A 22,504-nucleotide genomic window follows, 5' to 3' on the forward strand; every position below is an offset into this window, starting at 1 on the left:
CACAAAGAGAATATTAAAGACCATTCAGATGCTTGCTAATGAATAGAAAGCTTTACTGCCAGGTCTGAATCTTTACAATTTCAACAGTTTGGGCCTATGTGATGTTTAGCACCTGATCTGTGTACATGCTTACAATTTCTGAGCTAAAAAGTACATCTCCAAAATCTCCTGTACTTCAATTTGAGCAGAGTTGCTATGCCTTGAGTGAAAGAGACACCTGGAAGCCTTAAGGGTGTTGTGAGCATTAGCAGCATTTAAAGAATTTTTTACTTGTGAGAGATGGCTTTAGTTTTCTAATTAATGTTACTTTTTATTGGCAAATGTAATCATCAAATTAGATTGTTTCATTTGAGCAAGTTGGTATTGATGCAAGTACAATTCATTCAGCTTTAGTTCCTGAGAATTAATCACAAAGCTGGTATAAAGGACTGGAACAGCAGCAGTACTGACTGCTTTAAAGAACATGTTCAGAGTTATGGGAGTTGCACATTCTGCAAATTGGGCACTAATTTCTTGGTGAAATTCCAATAATGTGAATCCAGGAATCTTCTTAATAACTGATGCCAAACACTTATCGTAGTCTGAAACTTCTTCTGGGGTGAGAGGGGAAGCATTCAGACATGGGCAGCTGAACTTTGGGAGAAGGGAACAGTCAAGAGCAAAACAAAATAGGCAAAGTTGCTTGGGAAGAATCTGTGTATAAATTGTTTGCATTTAAAACAACAAAACCACCAACACTTGTGCCTGAGACTAATGTTAAAGCACATGGACAGAAATTTCAGAAAATAAAATACAGCACTTTGATAGTTCTAATTGTACTCTTTTATATACCAAGTAGCACAGTCTTACAGGTGAAATTTTAGGATAATTTAATAGTTCAAACTCTTCATGTTGTATCTGCTTTGTTGAACAGCACATACATCTGGTGTTTCTCATGCTGTTCCATTACATTGTTCATCCATTCAGTAAATGCCTTTTTTTTTTTTTTTTTTTTTTTTTTGCATTGCATGAGTGTACTAAGGAAGGACAGACTTCCTATCATGAATTTTAAATATTTTAAATCATGCTTTCAAAAATTATAGCTCTTAATTTGCGTCAAGCTTTATGTTTCCAGAAGAGTTGTTTTAAAACAGTGGAGAACATGAAAAAAATCACTGTTAAAGCTATACACTTGAATTTCAGTTTTGTTTCTTGTTCATGAATTAGGACAATAGTTTTGCAGGTAGATTGACAGTGGGTTTGAGAACCCTGGTTACAAGTAGTCACTCTTTTCAAAAGCAGTCACATGCTTCCATAAACAGTTGTGTATCTCAGTTCCCTGGGTCTCAGTAGCAGGGCATCTTCCTGATCTGCAGATAATGTTTCAAAAGGGCACTTGAAAAGATGAAGTCTTGTGAATTGTTTGGTAGCCTCCTGCCAATGAAAGAGAGAAAGGGGAAACAGTGCTAATCAATAATAAACTTCATAGCAATAAAGCACGTGAATGTGGCAGTGCTTTCATTGTTCATTTTGTGCTGGAACTTTTATAATGAAGTGCTGTTCATTGTGACTTCTTAATGAATCTCCTGTAATCATGTATTTACTGATTTTTAGGAGCTAAAATTTTAAGCTCTATCTTATCAAAATCCAAAATAGAAGAGTGGTGGGTTCTCATTAATCCTTCTCCTCTACTGTCATACCTATCCATTTCCCCTTTCCTCCTTTCTCACTTTAGCTGTAATCCTCCACCAGGGACGTTTACTGGGGCTGAGGGGTAAGTGCAGATCCTGAACAAAAATCTATTTTCAGGCTTCTAATAGCCACTTCGAGGCTGTTTCCCACTCCTTATAGATTTACCCTTTGTATGTTCCTAAATGTTTTTCCACTTGCAGTTACTGCATTGCAGCAGTTTTATGTTTGCTAAATGGCCACCAATCTGCTCAGCAGTTTAGCATATCATCCTGTGTTGCAGCTGAACTTTCATACAGACTTTGTTTTCCTTCCAGCCAGTGTGATACCATATCTTATAACTTTGTCATTAATCCACATCATTTACTGTCTTGTTACAAATCACTGTTTCTTTCACTACTTTGGTAGCCTTTGGAATGGAGATGGCTTGTATGTCTAGCATGAGTACTTCTCTGTTTTAATGGATTTTAAAACTTCTCAGTAAAAACTAGATGTAGAATTATAATAGGGTAGCTCCTTTATGCCCACAGGTGGCTATTTTTAGAGAATTTTTGCTGGCAAGGGGATACCCTACGATTAGTTGCAATGAAACTGTCTTTAATTACATGTTTAAGTACATGGAATTTGCTCATACTGAAACACATTAGAGGTACTTATTGTCTATGAAAGATACAGTCCTTTCACAAATTATTTTTTTTCTGAAAGTAGGATATTAAAATCTGGTGTTTATGCTAGACTAATAAGAGTCCTGCTCCATTTTCTGATGTACTTAAAATAACGAAGCATGCAATCTTTTTTCTTTCCAGCTCTGTCTTGAACTGGCATTGCTGCCCTCCTGTTTCATTTTTATCTAAGTTGGCTTTAGCTTTTTAGATGGTACCATAAGGTTTCTTAACAAATAACCATTTCTGTAATTTGTATTTTTCAAGTAGAAAAAACACTCCTTTTCTTTTACAGCTAACAAAGCAGCAGCAGGCTCTGGAAACCGTCCGGGAAGTGTAATACGTGTGTATGGTGATGAAAACAGTGACAAAGTGACCCCAGGGACATTCATCCCATACTGCTCAATGGCACATGCACAGCTTTGCTTCCATGGGCACCGTGATGCTGTGAAATTCTTTGTTGCAGTACCTGGTGAGGTTTGATTACCATTCATCAAATGAAGTTTCTTTTTCGCTTAATTAGAGTGCTTAGGCAAAGGTAGCAAGTGTGTGAAATCATACATTCAGAAAGGATTTGTTCTGTTTTATTTACCAAGACTTTCCTCATTCCTCAGTGCAGTGTTGTTTAACGGGAGGTAAAGGGTTTGGTCACAAAGAAAGAAAGTGCTTTGCTTCCAGCTGAGAAAAAGGTACTGTGATAAGTGAGACTTGCCTATTCAGAAGGCAGCCAGTTGCTAATTGATACAAGGTCCCAGTCAGGAGTCTGACATCCTGCAGGAAGGATGAGCTACTAAAAGAGAAACTCCCAAAGTTGAAAAACTCCAGAAGCTGCAGTGCTGGCTGAAAACCCTCTCAGTGCATGTATGCACCTTATCTGATGGAAGTAGATGACAGAAGTTTGCTTAATGGGCTGACACATGCTGAATCATTTCAGTTTTGTGTCTGAAAGTCTTTAAGCCTCTCAATGTTCCAGTGTCATTCTCTAGATCTGCATGCCTGTGCTGTGAAATCTTTCAAGATGTGTTTAATTCTCTGATTTCCACTGATCTGGTCTGAACAGATTCTTTCTCTTCAGAGAGATGAAATCAGAGCAAAGATAGTATCTCATCAGCAAGAGACAGAAAGCTAGAATCCAGAAATAAGTTACATCATAAGGCATTAAGTATGTCATCCAGTGACCAAGTGCAGGTGGTGATATTCTGGGAGATGTAGCATAAAAGTGCATTCTTTTTTTAATCCAGGTCAGGTTGTTTGCCCACAGAGTAGTGGTGGAACAGAGCTAACAGCTGATAAACCATCCCAAGAGTCCTTCAGCCAGAGTCCCTTAAAATCCATGTTGGTGATAAGTGGTGGAGAAGGATATATTGACTTCAGAATGGGTAAGAAAAAAGCTTAAAACCAGTTGCAAGTAGTTCTGTTATCTTTGCATGCCCATCTTATTCTGATCACTGCTGTTCTTGGATAGCACCTTTGCATGATACAGCCCATAAAAGATTTCTTGTGTAAATTTTCTTTAATTGAAGATTTTGGGGTACTATTAGAATCTGCAGCTGGAGACTGTGACAGAAAGTGATTAAAAAGGATCCAACTGCTAAACCTGCTTTTGACTTTTTCCCTAAATCTGCCTGTAGTGTTTTCAAAAACAAACAAACAAACAAAAAATCCAAGACACAGAAACCACTACAAAGAGAAAGCTGTGAAGGGCAGCCCAAATTCTGTCATCTCCCTAGTCAATGAGAGACCAGTTCCCACTGGTAACCCCAGTGAAGTTGTGCAGGATGCAGGACTTGAGGCCATCCTGTGCCACCCCGTAGTGAGTGTGAAAAACTGCATTTGCTCCTGGTATGGCCATGTACCAACTGTGCATTTTGCTGCTCCTGTGGCATGATTCAAAGCTGCCTTAGCTCAGCTGTTACCACATCACTGCAGCAAACTGGCTCAAGAGCAAGTTCAGACTACTGTGTGTTTAAATTCCTCAGACTTTCTGGTTAGCAGTCTAACCAGAAAACCAGCCCAGCTGTGACTTGCAACCTTCCTGAAGCTGTAGGTCTGTTCCAGTTTCATCTGATGAACCTGCTGCTCCTCTGTACCACGAGGCTGCCTCTGTTCCTTGCTGCCCACGTCACCTTTGATCCAAGTCAGCTCGTGTCACCAGGGGTTTAGTTGTGGTTGCAAAGCTGCTCTTCTCTTCTGAAGAGCAATAATGGAGAATAAGCTTAAAGGGTGTCTTGTGCCACTGTGAGCAGAGCTGTGACAAGCTAGGATGACAGAGGAAGCAGAAAGAAGGGGGAAAGGTGCAGCTTATACCTGCATGGTGCATTGTGTCACTCCTGCTCAATTACTGCTCTTGTTTTTCAGAGTGCTTCATATGGTTTCTGTGTTTATGCCAGCACATTTCCTTCTAGTTTAACCATTTCCATTTCTGCCTGCAAGGGATTGTAGGTTTGCAAGTTAGTTAATTGCCTTAAAGAGCTATAAGTAACAAATTGTGTAGACTACAGATACTTTACAGTTAATTTGGGGTCCTAGAACTGAACAATATGATCAGAATACTTCTTGCCAAAATAATTGTACAGCAGTCTTTCACTTTGTAATATATATATTCACAATATTGAATGTGCTTTTATATGAATATATGGCAACTACTGCTGTTTCATAGTGTTTTTTCTTGTAAAACCAGATTTTACTTGCTGCATTTGGTGTTCGTGCTGGTTTTTATTGTTTGTCTGAATCAAAGCTGCTGTTTTTCAGGTGATGAAGGTGGAGAATCTGAGCTCCTTGGAGAAGCTCTACAACTTGAACCTTCTGTAGCCAAAGCTGAGAGGAGTCACTTGATAGTGTGGCAAGTAATGTGTGGCAGTGAGTGAGCCTATAGGATGCAGCTGGAGACCTTAAAAAAAAAGAAAAAGGAAAAAAAAAAAAAAGCTTCTGCATGTTTTTTTATTTTGTGAAACCTGTTTCACTACATGATGTTGAAGCCTTTCTTTGCTGTTTAACTTTATATTGCAGATCTGTCATACTATACAGGAATTAGCTTGTGCTGTTTTACTGCACCCGTGTTACATGGAACAGTTATAATGAAATCAGATCTTTCTCAAAACTGGTGTGCACACCATAGCCAGCAACTGAGACATTAGTTTTACTGTACCACAGCAATCTAATGTAGGTCACTTCTTTGGCAGTCTTAATTTAAGTTCAGCTTTATCACAACTGAACTTCATCTCACTGTATAATGCATTGAGTAAAACAGCAAAGTTATTCCCAGAATATTAAAAAATGGACAAATTCTAAGATGTATTCTTAAGACTCATCCAAATATTCAGTGAGGGCTAAAGTAAACTGTAAATTTCAGCTCAGCTTTTCTTTTCAAACCTGGAAAATCTTACTTATGTAATGTACATGGTTTAATTTCAGGGAGGGGGGGGTCAGAAAGGATTGTATAGGAATTATGATGATATTTAAATAAAATTACATGTTTTCACTATTGAACCTTAAAGTTTGAGAACTGCTGCCCTCAATAACAAGCAAATTGGAGCATAGTGTTTTCCCATTGACATGGAACAACTCTGTTTCCAAAGGGTGTTCTTAGGATGATTTAAATTTGAAAGTAACTGTAAAATTCTTGAGCAGGGGATATGTTTTGTTCTTGTCTTAAATCCTTATGTCCTAAGCACTAGAATGATCTTCTCTGCTTAGCTGGTCAAACTCATGAGGCACTACATGTGTGAAGGTTAGAGACCTTGATTAGAGCATGAGAAAAGAATGAGAGTGTACAGGAAAAAAACTTGCTTTCTGCCCAAGTGAGATTGTAAAGGAATTTTAGTGCCAGATAATTAGTTACAAAATGTATTTTTTATAGTTGCAGTACCCCAGTTTTAGTTAAAAAAAAAAAAAAAAAGTTTAGTAACAATATTAGCAGGTAACACTAAGACTGAGTAAATTAATGAAAGTCAGGAGACTCTAATATTAGGCTGACATTCTGTCTACTCACCATCTATTTTTTTTAACCATAAGTGTGAGTTGAAGACTGTCTTCCTTTCCTACATTAGTATCAGACCTAAGTTAACCACATCATGAATCTGTACTTCAGAATATTTTTAAAACCCAGATTTCTTCTTTCATTTAGTCTCTGGAAAGTGGAAGTTCTGAGGGGGTTTAATGAGCATCCAGCATTTGCCCCCAGAAGACTGGGACTATTCTGTTCAGATTAGCAGAGCAACTTAGTAACTTGATTATGTGAGAACTGAACAATTTCAGAGGAATAAATATAGAAACACTTTTTTAAAACTGCCTAAACATTTTTATGCAATAGGAGCAGTTCTGGTCTATCAGGCAAACATGTGTTTATATATTTTCTTAATTTTTTAAATGAACACATTTAGCTGAGGTCTATTGTGTAAATATATATTTAGGCAGCTTTTTCAAATGCATATCATAGCTGATAAACCAGAAAAACTCCATTCAGGTGTATTGGTTAGATTTATATGTATAAATACTTTTTAAGCAACATATTTTGTACACAGCTGTTCCTCTCGTAAATATGTATTTAGGACATGAACTATGTAGTTAAAAAATCGTTATTAAAGATGTCTAATATCTTGGTAGTATTTTTCTCTTCAGAATGCCAAAAGTGATGAGAGCATGTTGTTCATAATTTGCTTTCCAAATTCACCTTTAACCTCACTCTTAAAGTACTTTGGCTTCAATATAAAGTCTGGGAGCTTTTTAAAAATTATACAAATACAGAAGATAAACTGGCTGAACACTTGTAGACCTATTTAAAACTTAGGCATGTATGCTGAACCTGAAGCACATCTGAATTAACTTAAGCAATTGGATGTCTAAGAAAAATGCTGTCTAAACTTTTCCTGTCGTGCAGAATCTTCACTGTGAGTGGTGCAGTTTCATCGCTTCTCCTGCCATTTTCTTAAATTTACTTGTTTTATGCTTTGGAAAACAGTCTCCAAAGCTTTTACTCACTGTTTGATCGTCACATTCTCATGTTCTCAGAAAAAAAAAAAAGCGCACAATTCTGTTCCTTTGTTCTTGTAAAGCATTTTATTTGTAATTAGTGAAAAGCTGTTTTTTTTTTCTGGACGGCTTTAGTGCTCTCAGATGGAGCAGTTCAACCTGGCAAGTGTGTACCTGGTCTTTTGCCAAACGTATCTGGTCCACCGTGCCATTTAAGTCACCTCAGTGGGCCAACTCTTGCAAATTTCTCAGAGAATGATTCTTCCTGTCCAAAAGTGGAAGAGTTTTTAATGAAATGAGTAGGTTAACGATGTACCACTGTGGGTGTAAATAAAAGGCATGTGCACTTCTCTGTATTTCTCCTTTAAAAACTTTATCCCCTGTCCTAAGGTACAGTAGATTAAATGGTCCCTGTTGTCATCACAGTGCCCTGGGACTTCTAAACTCTCCTGAAGGTCGCTTTGTATGGTGAGCAGAGCAAGTGAAGCCTCGGGCACTGAGCTGATGATACACTCCTCCAAATCAGTCTCAAGAATGCGTTTATGCATACACTCATGTGATTAAAAGCATCATATAAATAGGAGCTCTTGATAGCTACAGCTTGTTAATAGTTTGGAAACATTTCGAGCACAAAATATGCAGCACATTACTTGCCTGGGTAAGGGTGTTTGCATGGTGAAGGTGACACACGTTGTGTAAGCTGCTGCATTGTCCATTTCTTGTCAAGGTCTTCCTGAGTTGGATCAGATAGAGCTGGCAGAGCGTAGACACTTTATCATAGGCTGCCTTAGTAACAAACAAATGTTAAATCTCTTTTATTATACTAACTGTTCTAAAGAACGTGTGTCTTTTAAAATGCTGTGTAACTGAATATTTATTTCCATGTGAGTATTATAAAAGTTACCAAAGGATTAAACCTGACTTAGCACTCTTGTAAGTGACCCCGTTGAGGCAGGGGCTTGTGAAGGCCCTGCTCTGTAAAACAAGACACAGTAAACTCAAATATGGTTCTCTAGGGAAATTCCATGGTTTTTCTAACAGGGTTATGCCATATTGTAACGACTTCTGTTGCACCTCAAAGCATTTTTCTATACACTAAATGTCTTTCCCGCCCTCTAACAAGATTAAGTTTCCTTTATTAATTTTGTTGATGCACATTTCTCAATCTTTTAAACATATATTTTAAACATTTTATGGTCTGTAATTTTTGAAAGGTTTGTCTGTTGGACACTTTACGCTGAATTTTGCCTCTGTAATCCAGGATGGATACTACAGCGTTAAACTTGCTGTCTGTTCAAACTTGAGGCTTCTTTTCTGTGAGCAGAAAAGCTCATATAGCAGTGTAGTTATTTCAGTATTTATTTCTATTATTGAATCCATGGGGTTCAGAATGTAACTTTGTACATGAAATATATATAAATATGTATATGAAACATGCATTGGATTGGTGTGTTCTTTGTAGTCTCGTGTCAAGTTCTGAGGTTTTTGATGCTACCAGAAGGCATAAGAATTGGGTATTTTACACCAGCAGCCAAATATTGGCACCATAAATACAGGTAGTAATGTGTATGAGTCAGCCCAGACTGTGTCATCCTGCTGTCTCATACCAGGCCTGAAGAAAATCTGTGTTTACAGGCTGGCTCCCAAGTGGTGCCTTCACCTCTTACGTGGTGCCTAAAGCTGCTGATTCACAGGGTAAGAATCTGGAGGGGATCTGCTTGACTGCAGCTCAGGTGAAACTGGCCCTGGACTTCATTTTTTTCAAGTTTTCTTAATGCTTTACCAAAGGTTCATCTAGGCTCAAATGCACATTGGTGACTTAGCACCCAGCAAAGGAAATGGTGGATTATAAAGCAGAAGAATGAGAACTCGGGGACAATACATTTATTTCCCCTTCAGAAACAACACTTGGCTAGAGCCAGGCTTTAATTTTTTCCTGGCTCATCTGCCACTTTCTAAACACGTTTGTCTCGTTAATTTATTTTGATTAAGATGTTAAAAGTAGCAATGCCACTGAAAATATTTGGTTGACCTTTGTTACAATGGGTCTGTGTGGCTGCAACTTCCTGCAATTAAAACATTCTGTCCTCTGGTGTGCTGGGGACATGATGCCTCCTTGTCCCTGGCCTGCACACATTACTCTTAATTTTTCCAACAGTACTGAAGGGTTCACATAAAGTTCTTGCTTTTTAATACCTCTAGGATGCAAGTATTTCATATTTACACCTGCAAACATAGGAATCATTCAGAAAACACAAAGGGTCCTGTTACCAGTGTTGTACCAACTTGAAATTTTTTCGTCTTGGTACTTTAAAAAAAAAAATTAATCCTTTATACTCATTTACTGGAATTTTCTCACAAGATTTTTGCCTCTCCAGAAGAGCTTTACTGACAAATTTTCCTCTTCTCAACAGTGTTTATTCTTGGGACATGTCCCTTCCCATGCATGTCACATCATTGCACTGTGCTAAGTCAGTGTGTGTACATATGAAACAGGGAGAAGCATCATCATTTTTTGCTCTGGAAATGTTTGAGCTCTTCTGACAGCCCCTCAGGTCTGAGGGTGAGTAATTTAATTTTTGAGATTTTGTATTATTGAGAGAGAACTGCAAATAGGGTGGTAAACTGGGTTAAGGTGTTACAAATTATATTTGGAGACTGAAGTTTTAAGCCACTGTAAATACTGAGACCCTGCTGCAAAGAGCATGTTGATAATAGGAAAAGCATTCATTATTTCTGTAGCAGACTTTAAAAACATTACCTCAATTGTGCAGTCTCCTATAAAAAAAGGTATTTATAATAATCATACAGGAGGTGAAAATGTTTCAGTGTGAGTCCTCTATTGGAAAATACTTGTTTGCTGGAAATTAAATCTCGAAAGTTATTGAAAGAGATTGAGATAATTTCTGCTTTTCTACAAACCAAAATGAGAGATTCTTTTTGCCATCCTCTTCTTTTTTCTCATCCTGTAATCTATGTGAAAGCTATTTGAGCAATACAGTCTAAAAAAGCAGCTTTGAGGAGGTCTTCTGGCCTTGGGCCACACTCCAGTTCCTGGTGTGGTGTTTGGGGACTGGTGGCAGTTTTGCATCGTTAAAGTTAATTCCTTAAAAAGCTATTTTGAGGTGACACAGCCAGGTATGGGACTTATTTTCCTCCTGTTCAAAACATTCTCTGAAGCAATGGTGAGGAGGGAGTTGGTGAGAAGTGGATTGATGGTTGTGATTGTAAATAGGAGGGAACCCTGTGTGTTGGTGCAGTCGGTGTTGGTTCAGACACGAGATGGTGCTCTTACTGTGTGAGACAACAGGAACTCCAGTTGGAATATTCTCCCTGCACCTCCCTCTATATCCACGTTTTAGCTTCCCTCCACCAGCTTTGCCCACTGAAGTTGTATCAGTGGTCAAAGACAGGGAAGAGGAATAGGAGTGTTGGGTCAGTGCAGGGGTCATGAGCCAGAGCCCTGGTTCTCCCTTCCCTCCCCTCTCTCTCAGGGGCTGAGTTGTGTTGAGGGGTTTGTCTGCCTCTGGTATGGCCCCAGCCAAGAGGCTGCTCTGGAGCTGGGACCTCTTCAGCCCTTTGCACCTAATGTTTAGAAAAAGGAAAGGGAAAAGGTTTCCTTCTTTAAAACAGATGGTGCTGAGCAGCTGAGCAGCAACTCTGCCTGTTGCTTCTCCAGCTGTGGTGAGGTCCTACTTCAGTTTGCAGGTGGGATATTAAAGACTCTCTTAATTTGTACCCTGGTACAAAGTAGCCCTTTATAAGCTGGACACAAGCAGAGCTCTGGCTGCAATGGTGAGGGGGTTGATAACTGCTTTCCCCTTCCTCTTCCTTCTGCTCCTGAGGCCAAGGGCACTGGGATGTGCAGGTGGCTCTGCAGGGAAAGGGAGGGTTGTGCCATCACCTGCTGCTGCCACCACTGCACAAAATGACACTGTGCCCAGGGCTCCTACTTTGTAGGCTGTGTCAGGTCTGGAGAGGGGGGAAAAAAAGGAAAACCAAACCAAAATAGCCCTATGTTGGAAACCTTCCCAGGCATCTGCTTTTCACTTCCACCTCTTCGTGTGCAGGGCCGAGACGAGGAGCTCTGCAACTGGGGCCTTGCCTGGCTCTGTGATGGCAGGGACAGGGCTGCTGCCAGCCACATCCCAACCTTTGGACCAGCATGGTGCCAGTGCCAGTGCTTTGTTGTGGTGTCATCTTTATGCTTATCTCGTAGCCTGGGCTGCAGGCTCAGGGTCTCCTTTTAAAACCAAGCAAGGTTGATACTTGCTTTGACTTTAAGGCAGTGCAAAGTTCATCAGAACTGCACTGGGTCTGACCACATGTCCTGGTGCCCTGTGACAGTGGCAAGAATAGGACAGCACTGTAGGTCACCCCACAACCTGCTGCTCCTTCAGGCCTGAAGATTCCCCTTCTACTCTCTGGCAGCAAATGCTTTGATGGAAATGGTGCAGCTCTCTTCTTGGAGTTACTTAGTGATTTTATTTGTCCAAGCTCACTGTGTTTTCAGGGATGCTATAGGAAGTGTAGTACTTAAATGCTTTTAAATGCTTTTACCCAGCATACCCACCCTGGTCTTTTCCTGGGGATCTCCTGCCTACCTCACTGCTCCTTGGCTGTTATTTTTGCTGGGAGGTTTTTATTCTGCATTTGTGCTAACTTTCAGCTCATGCTGCATTTTGACTCATTTTAATATTGTTACTATCTCAAACCTACTCCTTGTCATATAGTTGGGGAATAGAAAGGAGACATCCAAGAATCTGAAGCCAAAAATAGGGAGAATGAGAAAAAATAAAATTATGACTTTTCAGGCTCTTCTGACTCAAACCCAGTCTAGCTCTGCAGATGCAGCAGGTCTGCAGGGCACCCTGGGGTGCACCCTTGGGGGATGCAGCTGACACCCAGCCTTCTGCTTAGGGGATGGGGAGCACCAAACCCCACCACGTTCCTCATGGTTTGTACCACTTTAACTTCACTGAGGAGCGTGGTTGGTTAAATCTTGTCTTTGTTTTTAGTATCCTTATTGTATTTGGGTTTTAACTGCCACTCATTCTTAGAGCTGGACTGGTTTTAAATATCCTTCTCCCAGTCTGAGCTCTGCAGGCTCCATAAAAGCAAATGGATAAGCCAAGGGCTGTTGTGGTGTTGAATTTTCCTTCTATAGCAATGTCGTAATGTTTAAGTCAAACGTTTCCAGGGAATAGCAGCTTAGTTAAATAATTCTCTTTCCGGAGGAATTACAGCAGAAATTTTCCACTTGATCTCATGCACAATATCCTATACTTACAGAAACTCAATATCAGCCCACTCGAGCAGTGCCTTTAACCTGAACGTGGCATTTTGATCTGCCCGTGTCCAGCCCTGTGGCTGTTGCTGCAACGTGTCACCGAGTACGGGTGGTCTGGGTCTCCTGCCTTGATCATCTCAGTCACTTGAGAACCAAGTAGGAAGGAGCCTGGTGGTCCCCGACACGGGGTGGAGGGAGGTGACACCCCACCAGTGCCTGGCATCAAGCCAGCCAGGGGACTGTCCATGTGGCTTCTATTTTGGGTGGTGGCATGCTGGGCGCCCAGGACACGCTGTCTGGGCTGGTAAAACCCGTGTGAGTTTCCTCCTGCTGGAGAGACTCTCACTTGATGCCCTAAGACACTCCAGCAGTTAATTCTGACCTACAGCTCTGATGGATCAGATCACTGCTACTTTTAGCTCCCTCACTTCTGGTGCGAGCCTTTTTATTCAGCCTTTTATTTTCAGTTTCTTGTTGCCGTTTCCTGAACTCATCTCAGGCACCAGGTGGGCAGCAGCTGGGGAAGTATTTTTGGCTCTGTTGCAGCACAAGGCGATGGCTCTGAGGGTGCAAGGGGACGGGGGCAGCTGGAGCCAGGCTGGGGCTGAGGAGGGTGTGTGGCAGAATAGCCCCAAATCTGAGCCCCATCCTGGGCATCCCCCTGCCTCTCCAGCACCCAGTCTGGACACCCAGGCTGTGGTGGGTTCATCTTGGCTGTTTCCAAGCATGGCCAAGGGCAGAGAAATGGGGTGTCCTGTTGGATTTGGGGTGATGTTTTGGGGGTTGCAGAGTTGAGGCCGTTTTTGGCAGTTTCTGGATGCATCCCTGCTGGAAACCCAGCGTGGGCAGGGCCAGAGCAGAGATGAAGGAGGGCACAGGTAGGAGAGGAGCTCCGGGTCCCTCCTCTGACCCTCCCCACACCGACTGGGGAGGCCAGTGCTGTGTCACCCCTCCCTTGGCACCGGGGCCTCTGGCAGGAACCCAGCGAGCTGGACCAGATGGGAGGAGGAAACCTGGCCTGGGGGCGAGAGCAGGGCTGGGAAAGGAAAACCCCATCACTTCTGGCTGCTGACAGGGGTACAGAAATAGCCAGAGCCCGGTTCCCTAGAGAGTGGGCACACAGCATGGACACAGAGGGGAACACCCTTCTCTGGAGTCAGCATCCCTCTGGGCTAGCAGGAGGGTGGCCCAGGCAGTGTCCAGCCTCCTCCCTGCTCCTCACCATCTCAGGGCTTCCCAGCTTCACTTCATCCCCTCCACACCATCCCTTCTCTCTCTGGAAGCCAGGAGCTCACCTGAAGGCTGTCAGAAGGATTTAAGGCTTTGGCAGAGAAGTGGAAGATGGTTACAGAGCCAAACCATCCCTGCTGCTCCCTGCACCCCGCTGCTCTGTACAGACCTGGTCCTGATGGGTGGGCTGGGGTCTCCTGCAACCTCTTCCAGAATCACAAGGCATTTCTTGTAAAACTGCAACACAGAGATGCCATTTTCAAAGATCACTGGTGGATGTCTGTGCTGTAGGCACACAGGTAATCCTAAATTAATGTGTACAGCTCCTGTGACTGCATGGCCTGAGTACAGTAGCATCAAAGCCCACCCCCACCTCCCCACCAAGTCACCCAGCAAGCTGCCAGGAGCCACTGCACAAAGGACCAACGTGGGTTCAGTGCATGGACACATCAAGCCCTCAGCCCTGAAGAAAAGAAGTGGAAGTCACAGCTTGAGTGTGCATGTCTGCAATCAGGATGTGTACAGGTGATGAGTGCCAGAAATCCAGTCATTTCCAAACCTGTGACAGCACTGAAAGCTTTTTATCCCATCCTGGATCCAGAGGATGCTTCCCCATCCATAGCTGAGATCCAAGCCCTCCTGCTCTCTGGTGGGGCTGGGCTGCCCATGGCCCCTGCTGCATTCTGTGTCCCCCAGCCAGAGGCAGCAGCTTTCCCTCTGCTAATTAAGGTGTGGGAAATACATTGAAGGTGGAGCAAGACATCTGGTTACCTCAAATGAATCTTTCCAAACTTAATTATGTTTCTCCTCCTGCAACATATGCTCGGGCGGAGGTGAGGATGGGAGCAGTGATAGATGAAACAAACAGATGCAACAACAACGGGGGTGGGGGGGCTGGAGCAGGAGGGAGGCAGAATGGGAAATCTTGCTGGTATTTGTGAAGTATCTTAACTGACAGGAGCATTTTAGGGCTCTGAATACAAGCTGATGCATGCATGAATGTGCAAGCAATAATCCTGCTCGGACAGGACATGGTGATCACCTGCACGAGAAGGAATGTTAGGCAGCTTTTCCCAAATGAAATCCCTTCATGCCAGCATCTAGGTTTTGTTGTTGCCATGCATTTTTCTTTTTTATTGTCCCCTGCTTTTTATGGCTTTTTGTATCAACCTTGGTGCTAAGGCTGGGTTTATTTAGTGTACTTTTTATGATCCAGGTCCCCTGCTGATGGCTGCTGCAGCCACCCCAGGCAGGGGGGAAAGCAGGCCCAGGGTTTCTGTGTGAGATGGTACCAGCTGGATGCTTCCAGCAGGCTTCGTGGACAGATGCTCAAGTTTCAGTAGCAAATAATGGAGAGCTGCAATCCTGGGGTGGACATCAGAAAGGACCACGAGAGACTCCATGATTGACAACTTCTGCTCATGGGGGTGAGAATTATATTCATGATGGTCCTCACCTGAGCTGTAGCTGGAAGCAGCTGCAAGTTTCTCCTAAATTGCTCCCTCCTCCTGTCACCTCACAGATTTTTTTCCACTTCACAAAACATTCTTAAGCCTTCAGACTCAGGCTGGTCTCCAACACAGAGATAGACACAAAGCCCACCTGACTCTGTGCTACTGAGACAGATGTGAAAAGAAAGCAAGGTGACTATTTTTAATAAATAAGTAAGTTCAAAATGCAGATTCAGGAAGGAGAGGGTGACTAAGGGGACCCCCTGGAGCACCTATTGCCAAAGAAATAGCAACTAAACTGTCATAGCAGCAGAGTAGCTTGTACATGGGGACCCTGTGCTTTGCTAGGCACAAGGCATTCAAATAAGAATATTGCTTTTATTGAATTTTTCATGTGTTTTGTTTTGGGGTTTTTTATTTATTTCAGGATATGGCTAAAACAGATCATGGAGTAGAATTCCAGAGTACTAAGGGGGAGGAATGGGAGCCCAGACTCACTGATGCTCCAACCCAATAAGCCTGATTATCATCCTGGTCTCCTGGTCAAAGGCAGCAGCAAGTTTGGAAACTGAAGATGATGTTTTGGTGAGAGCAGGTAAAGCCAACACCAGCAGGAAATGGCTTGCTCGTATTTTATTTTTTTTAACTGGGTTATGAAAGATCTGTCCCATAAGGATCCTCCATGGTATAAGCCCCAGCAGCTACCAGGTATTTAGCTGAGAGGTGCTTTGGCAGCCAGAGGTTCAGCAGAGCATTCAGGCGTGTACCCATTGGAATGGCATCCAAAAACACAGCTCAGAAACTCAGTTATTTGGGAAAAACCCCAGCTCAGTAGGCACATTTTACTGGAGAAGAGAATTTAAGTGCTGAAGAGTAGGATGGGAGTTTTCTGCTATGTAATTTTAGCTGCTAAGGCTTGAAGGAATTTTTTTTTCTAAATCTGCCTCCTGACATTGTGTGACTAAAATAAAATCTGAGGTTTGGGCTTTTCTTCTTTAATAGCTCCTTACCATTGCTGTAATGAAAACAGTCTTCAAACATTAACATTAAAAGGTCAGTGGCAGAGAGCAGGTTGCAGTGCAGCAGGCTTCAGGCCTCAAAAGGTACTGGGGATTTCTGTCTCACAACATTGGAATGATCAGGACGGGGCTGACTGAGTGAAGAAAACCAGTTGCCCTTTTCCTTCAGCTGCAAAGGCCAGTTCAGATTTGTGTCCCTGCAGCAAAATAAGGGATCAGGGAGGGAATTTGGTCTGGGATGTCACTGGAGTAGCATCCAGGCAATATGCTGGGTAATCTCCTCCCCTGCACGGTGCCTTTCCCTGCCCTTTTACAGCCAGCAGCCGTGGTCCTGTTGGGGCTTGCTGGTGGCTCAGCTGGGATTCCTTGGATCAAGCAGCTCCATCCACTCTGTCTGCATTGCTCTTGCCTCTCTCCTGCTCTCTGAGCAGCTGTGCTGTATGTCACCTAAAGCAGTGACCAGAGACCTTTGGGCTGGATGATGGCCCAGGAAACACTCAGAGCTTTCAGTTAAGGCCGGGATGGGTGCAGATTCTGGGGGTGCAGCACAGCACCTGAAATGTCACTGCTCAGGTGCAGTGTTCTTTACTCAGGTGCAGGTGTTATTTCATGTAATTTTTTACTGCTAGTAACAGCAATGCATTTTTTACCCCCACATTTCTGTTGTAATGCTTCAAAATCCACTTTGCAGCTCATACCATGGGCTTTTGTGAAGACCAGGTGGAAGCAGACCAGTCCCTGGCTGCTGGCACTGGGAGGAGCTGGGATCTGGGTTTACTCTGCTTTTCTTGCCTCTCTTTATCATCAGCCAAACCAAAACCTTGGATCCAGCTCCTCATGAATGGTGGTAAACTTTGGACTGGAGCTCCTGTAATAAGCAGTTGTTTGCCCTGGCTTGCAGCTCAAGACTCTGTAGAACAAGATATTTCTAGGTATTATTTCTGAAAAGAGAATGAGAGTTGAAAGAAGAACCTTGTCCAGCCAACTCATCTGTCCAACTCCTTGGCTTTCCAGGGGAAATGAGTAACTAGGATAAGACAGTGAATGAGATAAATAACATTTAACTGTTGTTGTAATGCACCTGAAGCAATCTGTCTCTATGGATAACCTGCAAATTATCTCCTTTGCCATTCTGTGAATTTTCAAAAGAGCCTGCAAGTTACTTGCCAAATCCCTTGAAACACAGTTGGAACTGAGCAACACATTCCCAGTGGTCTCATCTGAAAATCCCAGCCATATCCCTTTAGGGAGGTAGAGCTCCAGATTAAATACATTATAAAAAAGCTTGGATTTCTTTGTGTGGGATGGCAGCAGAGAGAAGGAGGATGATTATGTTGTGCATCATTAACAGACCATTGAGTCCACGAAGCCCTGAGGTTTTGTTACCCATTCCTGGACAGCCAAGAGGTTAATCTGGCCACGAAAGCAGAACTGGGTTTTGAAATGAGCTGCCTGACTGCTGCTACTGAGTATTGCTGACAGCAAACTGAGCTGGGTGGGAGAAAGAAGGAAATGTAAGACCTAGCAAAGGCTCCTGGGGGATGCTCCTACTGCTCCTGGGGAAGGAAACTGTAGGTGAGTGTGTGCCCAAAGCCCCAAAAAAGCTTCCAACCAAGCATTTCAGCAGCAGGCACTAGCTGGGTAGGTTTGCCACCCCCAGGTGCTCAGGCAGCCATCTGAGCCTTTGGGCTGGGGTGCTGCTTCCTTTGGGCTCCTGGGGCTGAAACAGAAACCACACCAAAGTTTTAACAGCTCTTCAGAAACTGCATTTTGATTTATCTGCTGAGGGGGTTGGCTTAGGTAAAGGTTATGAAGGAATTTTAGTCATCTTGGTCCCTGCGCTTCTGAAATTTTAAGAGAAAAGGAGGGAGAGCTCTGGAGCTGCCCTGCAACCTTACTGCCTTAATTTGGATATAAAATATCTGTCTTTTGGCTGTCTGTGTGTTCTCAAAGTGAAGCCAACAGCGAAGCAGAGGAGGAAAGCAGGGATCTCTCTTCTCTGGGCAGCAAGCACCTCTGAACCTTCACTCTTACATCAGTCCATCTTCCAGGGCTCAGAAAGCAGAAGATGCTCAGTTCCTCCCTGCCAGCTGGTGCATGCATAACCAGATGTGCCCATGCAACCAAAATAGAAGATGGGCTGTAGCACAGGATGTGCAGGAGGCACATGGCACTGCATGTGTGTTTGTTTTTAAGATTATCTCCTCACCCTTACTTCATTAAAAAGCAAGAGGCATTTTACATCTGGTAAGCTCTTTCCTGGTTCTCTAGCAACTCTTCTGAGCGTGAATTAAATAATCTTCACAGTTTCTTTATGAGGTGGGAAAGCCACACAACCCCTCTTTCTCGGGCAGATAAACTATCAGACTAAAACCCCACCCAGCTGCACATCCTCCCCAAGGCCCTGAGGTGCCAGTCCCACCACACTGATGGGCACAGGGTGAGGGCACAGAGCTGGCACCATGGCTCAGCTGAGGAAAAGGCACAAACTGAGCTCACATCTCTGCTCGTCTAATTTACACCTAGGGAGATGGGTCTGGGGGGGTCAGCAGGGATGTCCCAGCTGCCCAGTACAACCAGTGCTGGTGCCTTTGGTTAACCTGGGGTGGGCTGAAAGGAAAAGGGGTGAGACAATGATGTCAAGGAGTCAAAGGGACATTTCCATGACTTGCAAGCTTGTAAAGCACTGACTGAAGCATGGTTTTAAATGCATGGGGTTTCTCAGCCAAGTGAGGTTGGTCAACCATTGAGAAGGGAAAAAAACCAAAGAGGCAAAAAAGTAGTAGAAAACTTAGGCAAAAACTTGGTAGGTCTATAAATGGGATTTCCTAGATTTAAGCTCTGCTGGTAAGGCCATTTTCCTTGTGTGAGGAATCAGATAATTTCCACCTGCTCCATCAGGTTCAGATCTTGCGTATCTAAGGTTTTGTGAGGATTAATTATGTTTACACCCTCCAGTAGAGTTAACCAGCTAGCTGTGGATTTCCAGGAAGAGAGGTATTCCCTCAGGCACTGTGCAGGGCTCAGAACAGCCCAGTAAAAATAAGCTGACTCCTTTGGCTCTGCTCCTTGGGGCATTTCTTAAAGTGCAGTCTTGGAGCACAGTGTTCTTAAATCAAAGGATATAAATAACCAAAACAGTATCAAGTGAATTGTAGGAGCTGGCAGAATGGAGGTAATAAACAAAGTTAGAACAGCCTGATACAATATCCTGTTACCAGAGAAGAATAAGCAATACCCTGTATAGGTGAAATACAAAAACTTGCTTGTCACAGGGCATTGATTTGCCCAAAAAGGGATGGGAGAACAAACTGCAGTTGTAATGCTGTATGTGTGAGCAGTGTGAGGGTATAATGGTGACAGCACTGAATAAGTATCTCATCTCCAAAAGCTCTGGCTGTGTGACCTTTAGCAGTGCTGAGGATTGTGTGTCTGTTTAGGATGTCATTAAACAGGACAGGCTTCCTCACACTGAACAGTGCGTAGATGTAATTGGAGTGGTTTTGAAGAGTGAGATTCCAGACCAGCAAGTTAATGGGCTCAGAAAAGCTACATGTCAATAAGAAACCCAACACACACAGAAAAATAGGTTTGGATAATAGCACTTTGCTGCCTGTTCAAGTCAGTAACCTGGCTTCCATGCCATGCATGGTACAGGTCCTAGTGGTCCCAGTGTGCTACAGAATGAGGGAGGGATGTGAATGTCCTTAAGGCAAATTTATACAGACTGAAGGAACAGTCCTTAAGTTCTTTGTTGCTGAGCTCATGGTGAGTGAATGATCACCGACAGCTTTGCAGAGCTGTGCAGGAGGGGAGGGAGGGGTTGTAGGGACACCTGATGGTGTTCAACCCAAGGTTTAGTACTCCAAAGCTAAGGGGGAGGTTGCTATGAGCAGCTGGGTAAGTTATGAGTGGCATTTGAAAGCCACTATGTAGAGCAGAATAAAGAGAATGAAGAATTGTAAGGTAGATTAAGGACTGACATTAATTACCCACTGATTTTTGAACTGTGATCCTTGTAATATTTGTTGCTGATCCCCAGACAGATGGCTAGTCACATAGGATGGGCTTCTCCTCTTTATTTCCATCTGCTATATTTCATTAAGACAGCTAAAAATAAAAATATCCCTAATGTTATTTTTCCATGTAAGCTACTGCTACAGTGATTTCATGTGACTGTGAATAGAAGAGTTTCCAAGCGACAAGATTTTCTTAATTAATTTTTGATCCTTGGCATGAAAAGTGACTGCAAACCCCTACACTCAACTCATCAGGAGCTCTACGCTTACTTCTAAGTGCTATTTATCTCGGAGTCAGTTCAAAACAGGTTTTTTCTGGTAGAAGGATTGAAAAGAGACTGCTGTCTCTTCTAAGCAGAATTAGTTGCCATTTTTAGGGTCTAACCAGTTGTAGATTGTACCCATGAAAAGGAGATGTGATCATGGGCATTCTTCAAGCATCAAGTCTTCTTCAGACTGCAATTTACTTACTTTCCAAAAGGGACAAAAGCCTGAAACATTTAAGTGTTGATAACTTTTTACACCCCTTCCGCTTTCCCACAAATTCTTTCAGAGGGATACTCTGAAAAACTCTCCCATATTCCATGATGAAGCAGTTTTAGCATGTTATAGAACAAGGAACTAAGAAGTGGCCCCAACATCCCTCTGTAAGTGCAGAAACAGAGAGCAGGCAGCCGAGTGGAAAGAACTTGGTGTGATGAGGAGGAGCTCCAGGGACTTAGTTAACACTTGGTCTCCAGAACATAAGATGAAATCTGGGGCTGATAGCTTAGACCTGGGCTATTTTTATTCTTGACTACACAAGCCATTGTCATAGTCCTCCTGAATGGTGTTCCCAGGTGCTTACGAGAGATTTTAAGGTCCCTTCCAATCCTATCCATTCTATGATTCTATGAATTCTATTATTTTACCCTACTTTTAAAAGTCAAAAGCAAGCATGCTATTTCAGACAATACCCCTCAAAGCACCAGGTCTTAGTGACACTGCCTATGACACAGGCAAGAACTTTGCTCTCACCCCTCCTTTATTAGTTGCTTCAGCTTAGGAAAGGCAGCAATTTCCTCACCCTCCTGGCAACATTCCCACGAGGAAATTCCTCCTCCCAAGTTGTAGCCATGGAGCCAGCCATACAATCCCTCCTCTCAGATTTGCTCAGTCTCTTCCCACTCACCCCAAGCCTCTCACCCCAGGGGAACCTTTGGCTCCATCCTTGTGCCCGCTCTTCCTCCTCCAAAGCAGTTGAGTTCCACCCGAAGATCACACTGACTTAGGCCCCAGTTTAGCAAAGAATTTTGTCACATGCTTAAGTGTCATTGACTTAGACTTTCGATCTGTTTTTAGCTTATCAGAAGTGTGGGTGGGCAAAGCCACCCTCTTGGATCCCATGCAGGTTGCCCATCGAGGAGCAAAGGGTGCATACAGTGGAGCAGAAACTCAGATAAGGAGAACTGCTGAGCTGGGCTCCATCCAGCATGGGCACATCTCATTTCAGACCTAATTATCTTCACACAACACTGCAGAGGTGTCAGCTCCATGGCTGTGACATACCACAGGTTGCTGGGTGCTTCTACTCCAACTCACTACCACTGCGTGGTAATTAAACTCGTGTGGTCTGTGCCATGCTCAGAATTTGCCTTGGATATTAAGGGTTCTGAATAAGGACTTCAGGATTTGCTCTTGGAATTAGGATCAGAGAATGAGGGGTTGGACTAGGTGATCTACAGAGGTCCCTTCCTACCACTACCATTCTATGTCTCTGTGAATGTGACTAAGGTTAGCAAGAAGCAACATTTGCCTACAGTCAGAAAAAAAAATTAAATCCAATACTCTTATATTCAGCATTTTATTCTGCTGAAACCACAGTGAATCTGGACACAGCAGCACCTCGTTTTCCTGCAAGGCCTCATCAGATCAGTACAAGGCTTAATGACAATAGCAAAAGAAACAGAAAGACACCATGGGGTTTGCTTCCCCACTTACATTTGCCATCCAAGTCTGGTATATTGAATTCAGAGCATATAAAAATTCCAGTGGTAAAGGGTGGAGAAAACTGAATGTTGAATGAAGACTTTTGTTTTCCTGAACAGAGCTGAAATGAAGAAGAAGCTGGGTTGTGATGATCAGATTTCTCCCATAGGTCAGAAGTTCAATGTATCATCGGATTTCATGTCATGGGGCTGTTCTGTTCCTAATT

General features: G+C 43.0%; 1 protein-coding gene and 1 long non-coding RNA gene across 6 annotated transcripts in view; one reads left to right on the forward strand and one right to left on the reverse strand.

Annotated features, from left to right (window-relative positions):
- The window catches only part of SPAG9 (sperm associated antigen 9), a 59,661-nt gene extending 50,923 nt beyond the window's left edge, over nt 1–8,738 (forward strand). For 2 of the 4 annotated variants that reach the window (XM_071764074.1, XM_071764077.1), the window contains 4 exons: nt 1,715–1,753; nt 2,626–2,802; nt 3,572–3,709; nt 5,082–8,738. In XM_071764074.1, coding sequence (XP_071620175.1) covers nt 1,715–1,753; nt 2,626–2,802; nt 3,572–3,709; nt 5,082–5,197 — 470 coding nt within the window. In that variant the 3' untranslated portion in view covers nt 5,198–8,738. The remainder of the gene's footprint in view (nt 1–1,714; nt 1,754–2,625; nt 2,803–3,571; nt 3,710–5,081) is intronic. The other 2 variants (XM_071764075.1, XM_071764078.1) reach the window with 1 other exon arrangement.
- On the reverse strand, nt 30–21,599 carry LOC139805560 (uncharacterized). Of its 2 annotated transcripts, none has more exons than XR_011729866.1 (2): nt 21,496–21,599; nt 30–1,413 (listed from the first exon to the last, which is right to left on the reverse strand). It is a non-coding gene; the product is annotated as an uncharacterized lncRNA (long non-coding RNA). The 2 variants fall into 2 exon arrangements; XR_011729865.1 differs by lacking the exon at nt 21,496–21,599 and adding an exon at nt 4,638–4,750.
- Between the last annotated feature and the right edge of the window lie 905 nt (nt 21,600–22,504).

Source organism: Heliangelus exortis, chromosome 20 (genome assembly GCF_036169615.1).
Source record: "Heliangelus exortis chromosome 20, bHelExo1.hap1, whole genome shotgun sequence".
Classification (NCBI taxonomy): Eukaryota; Metazoa; Chordata; class Aves; order Apodiformes; family Trochilidae; genus Heliangelus; species Heliangelus exortis.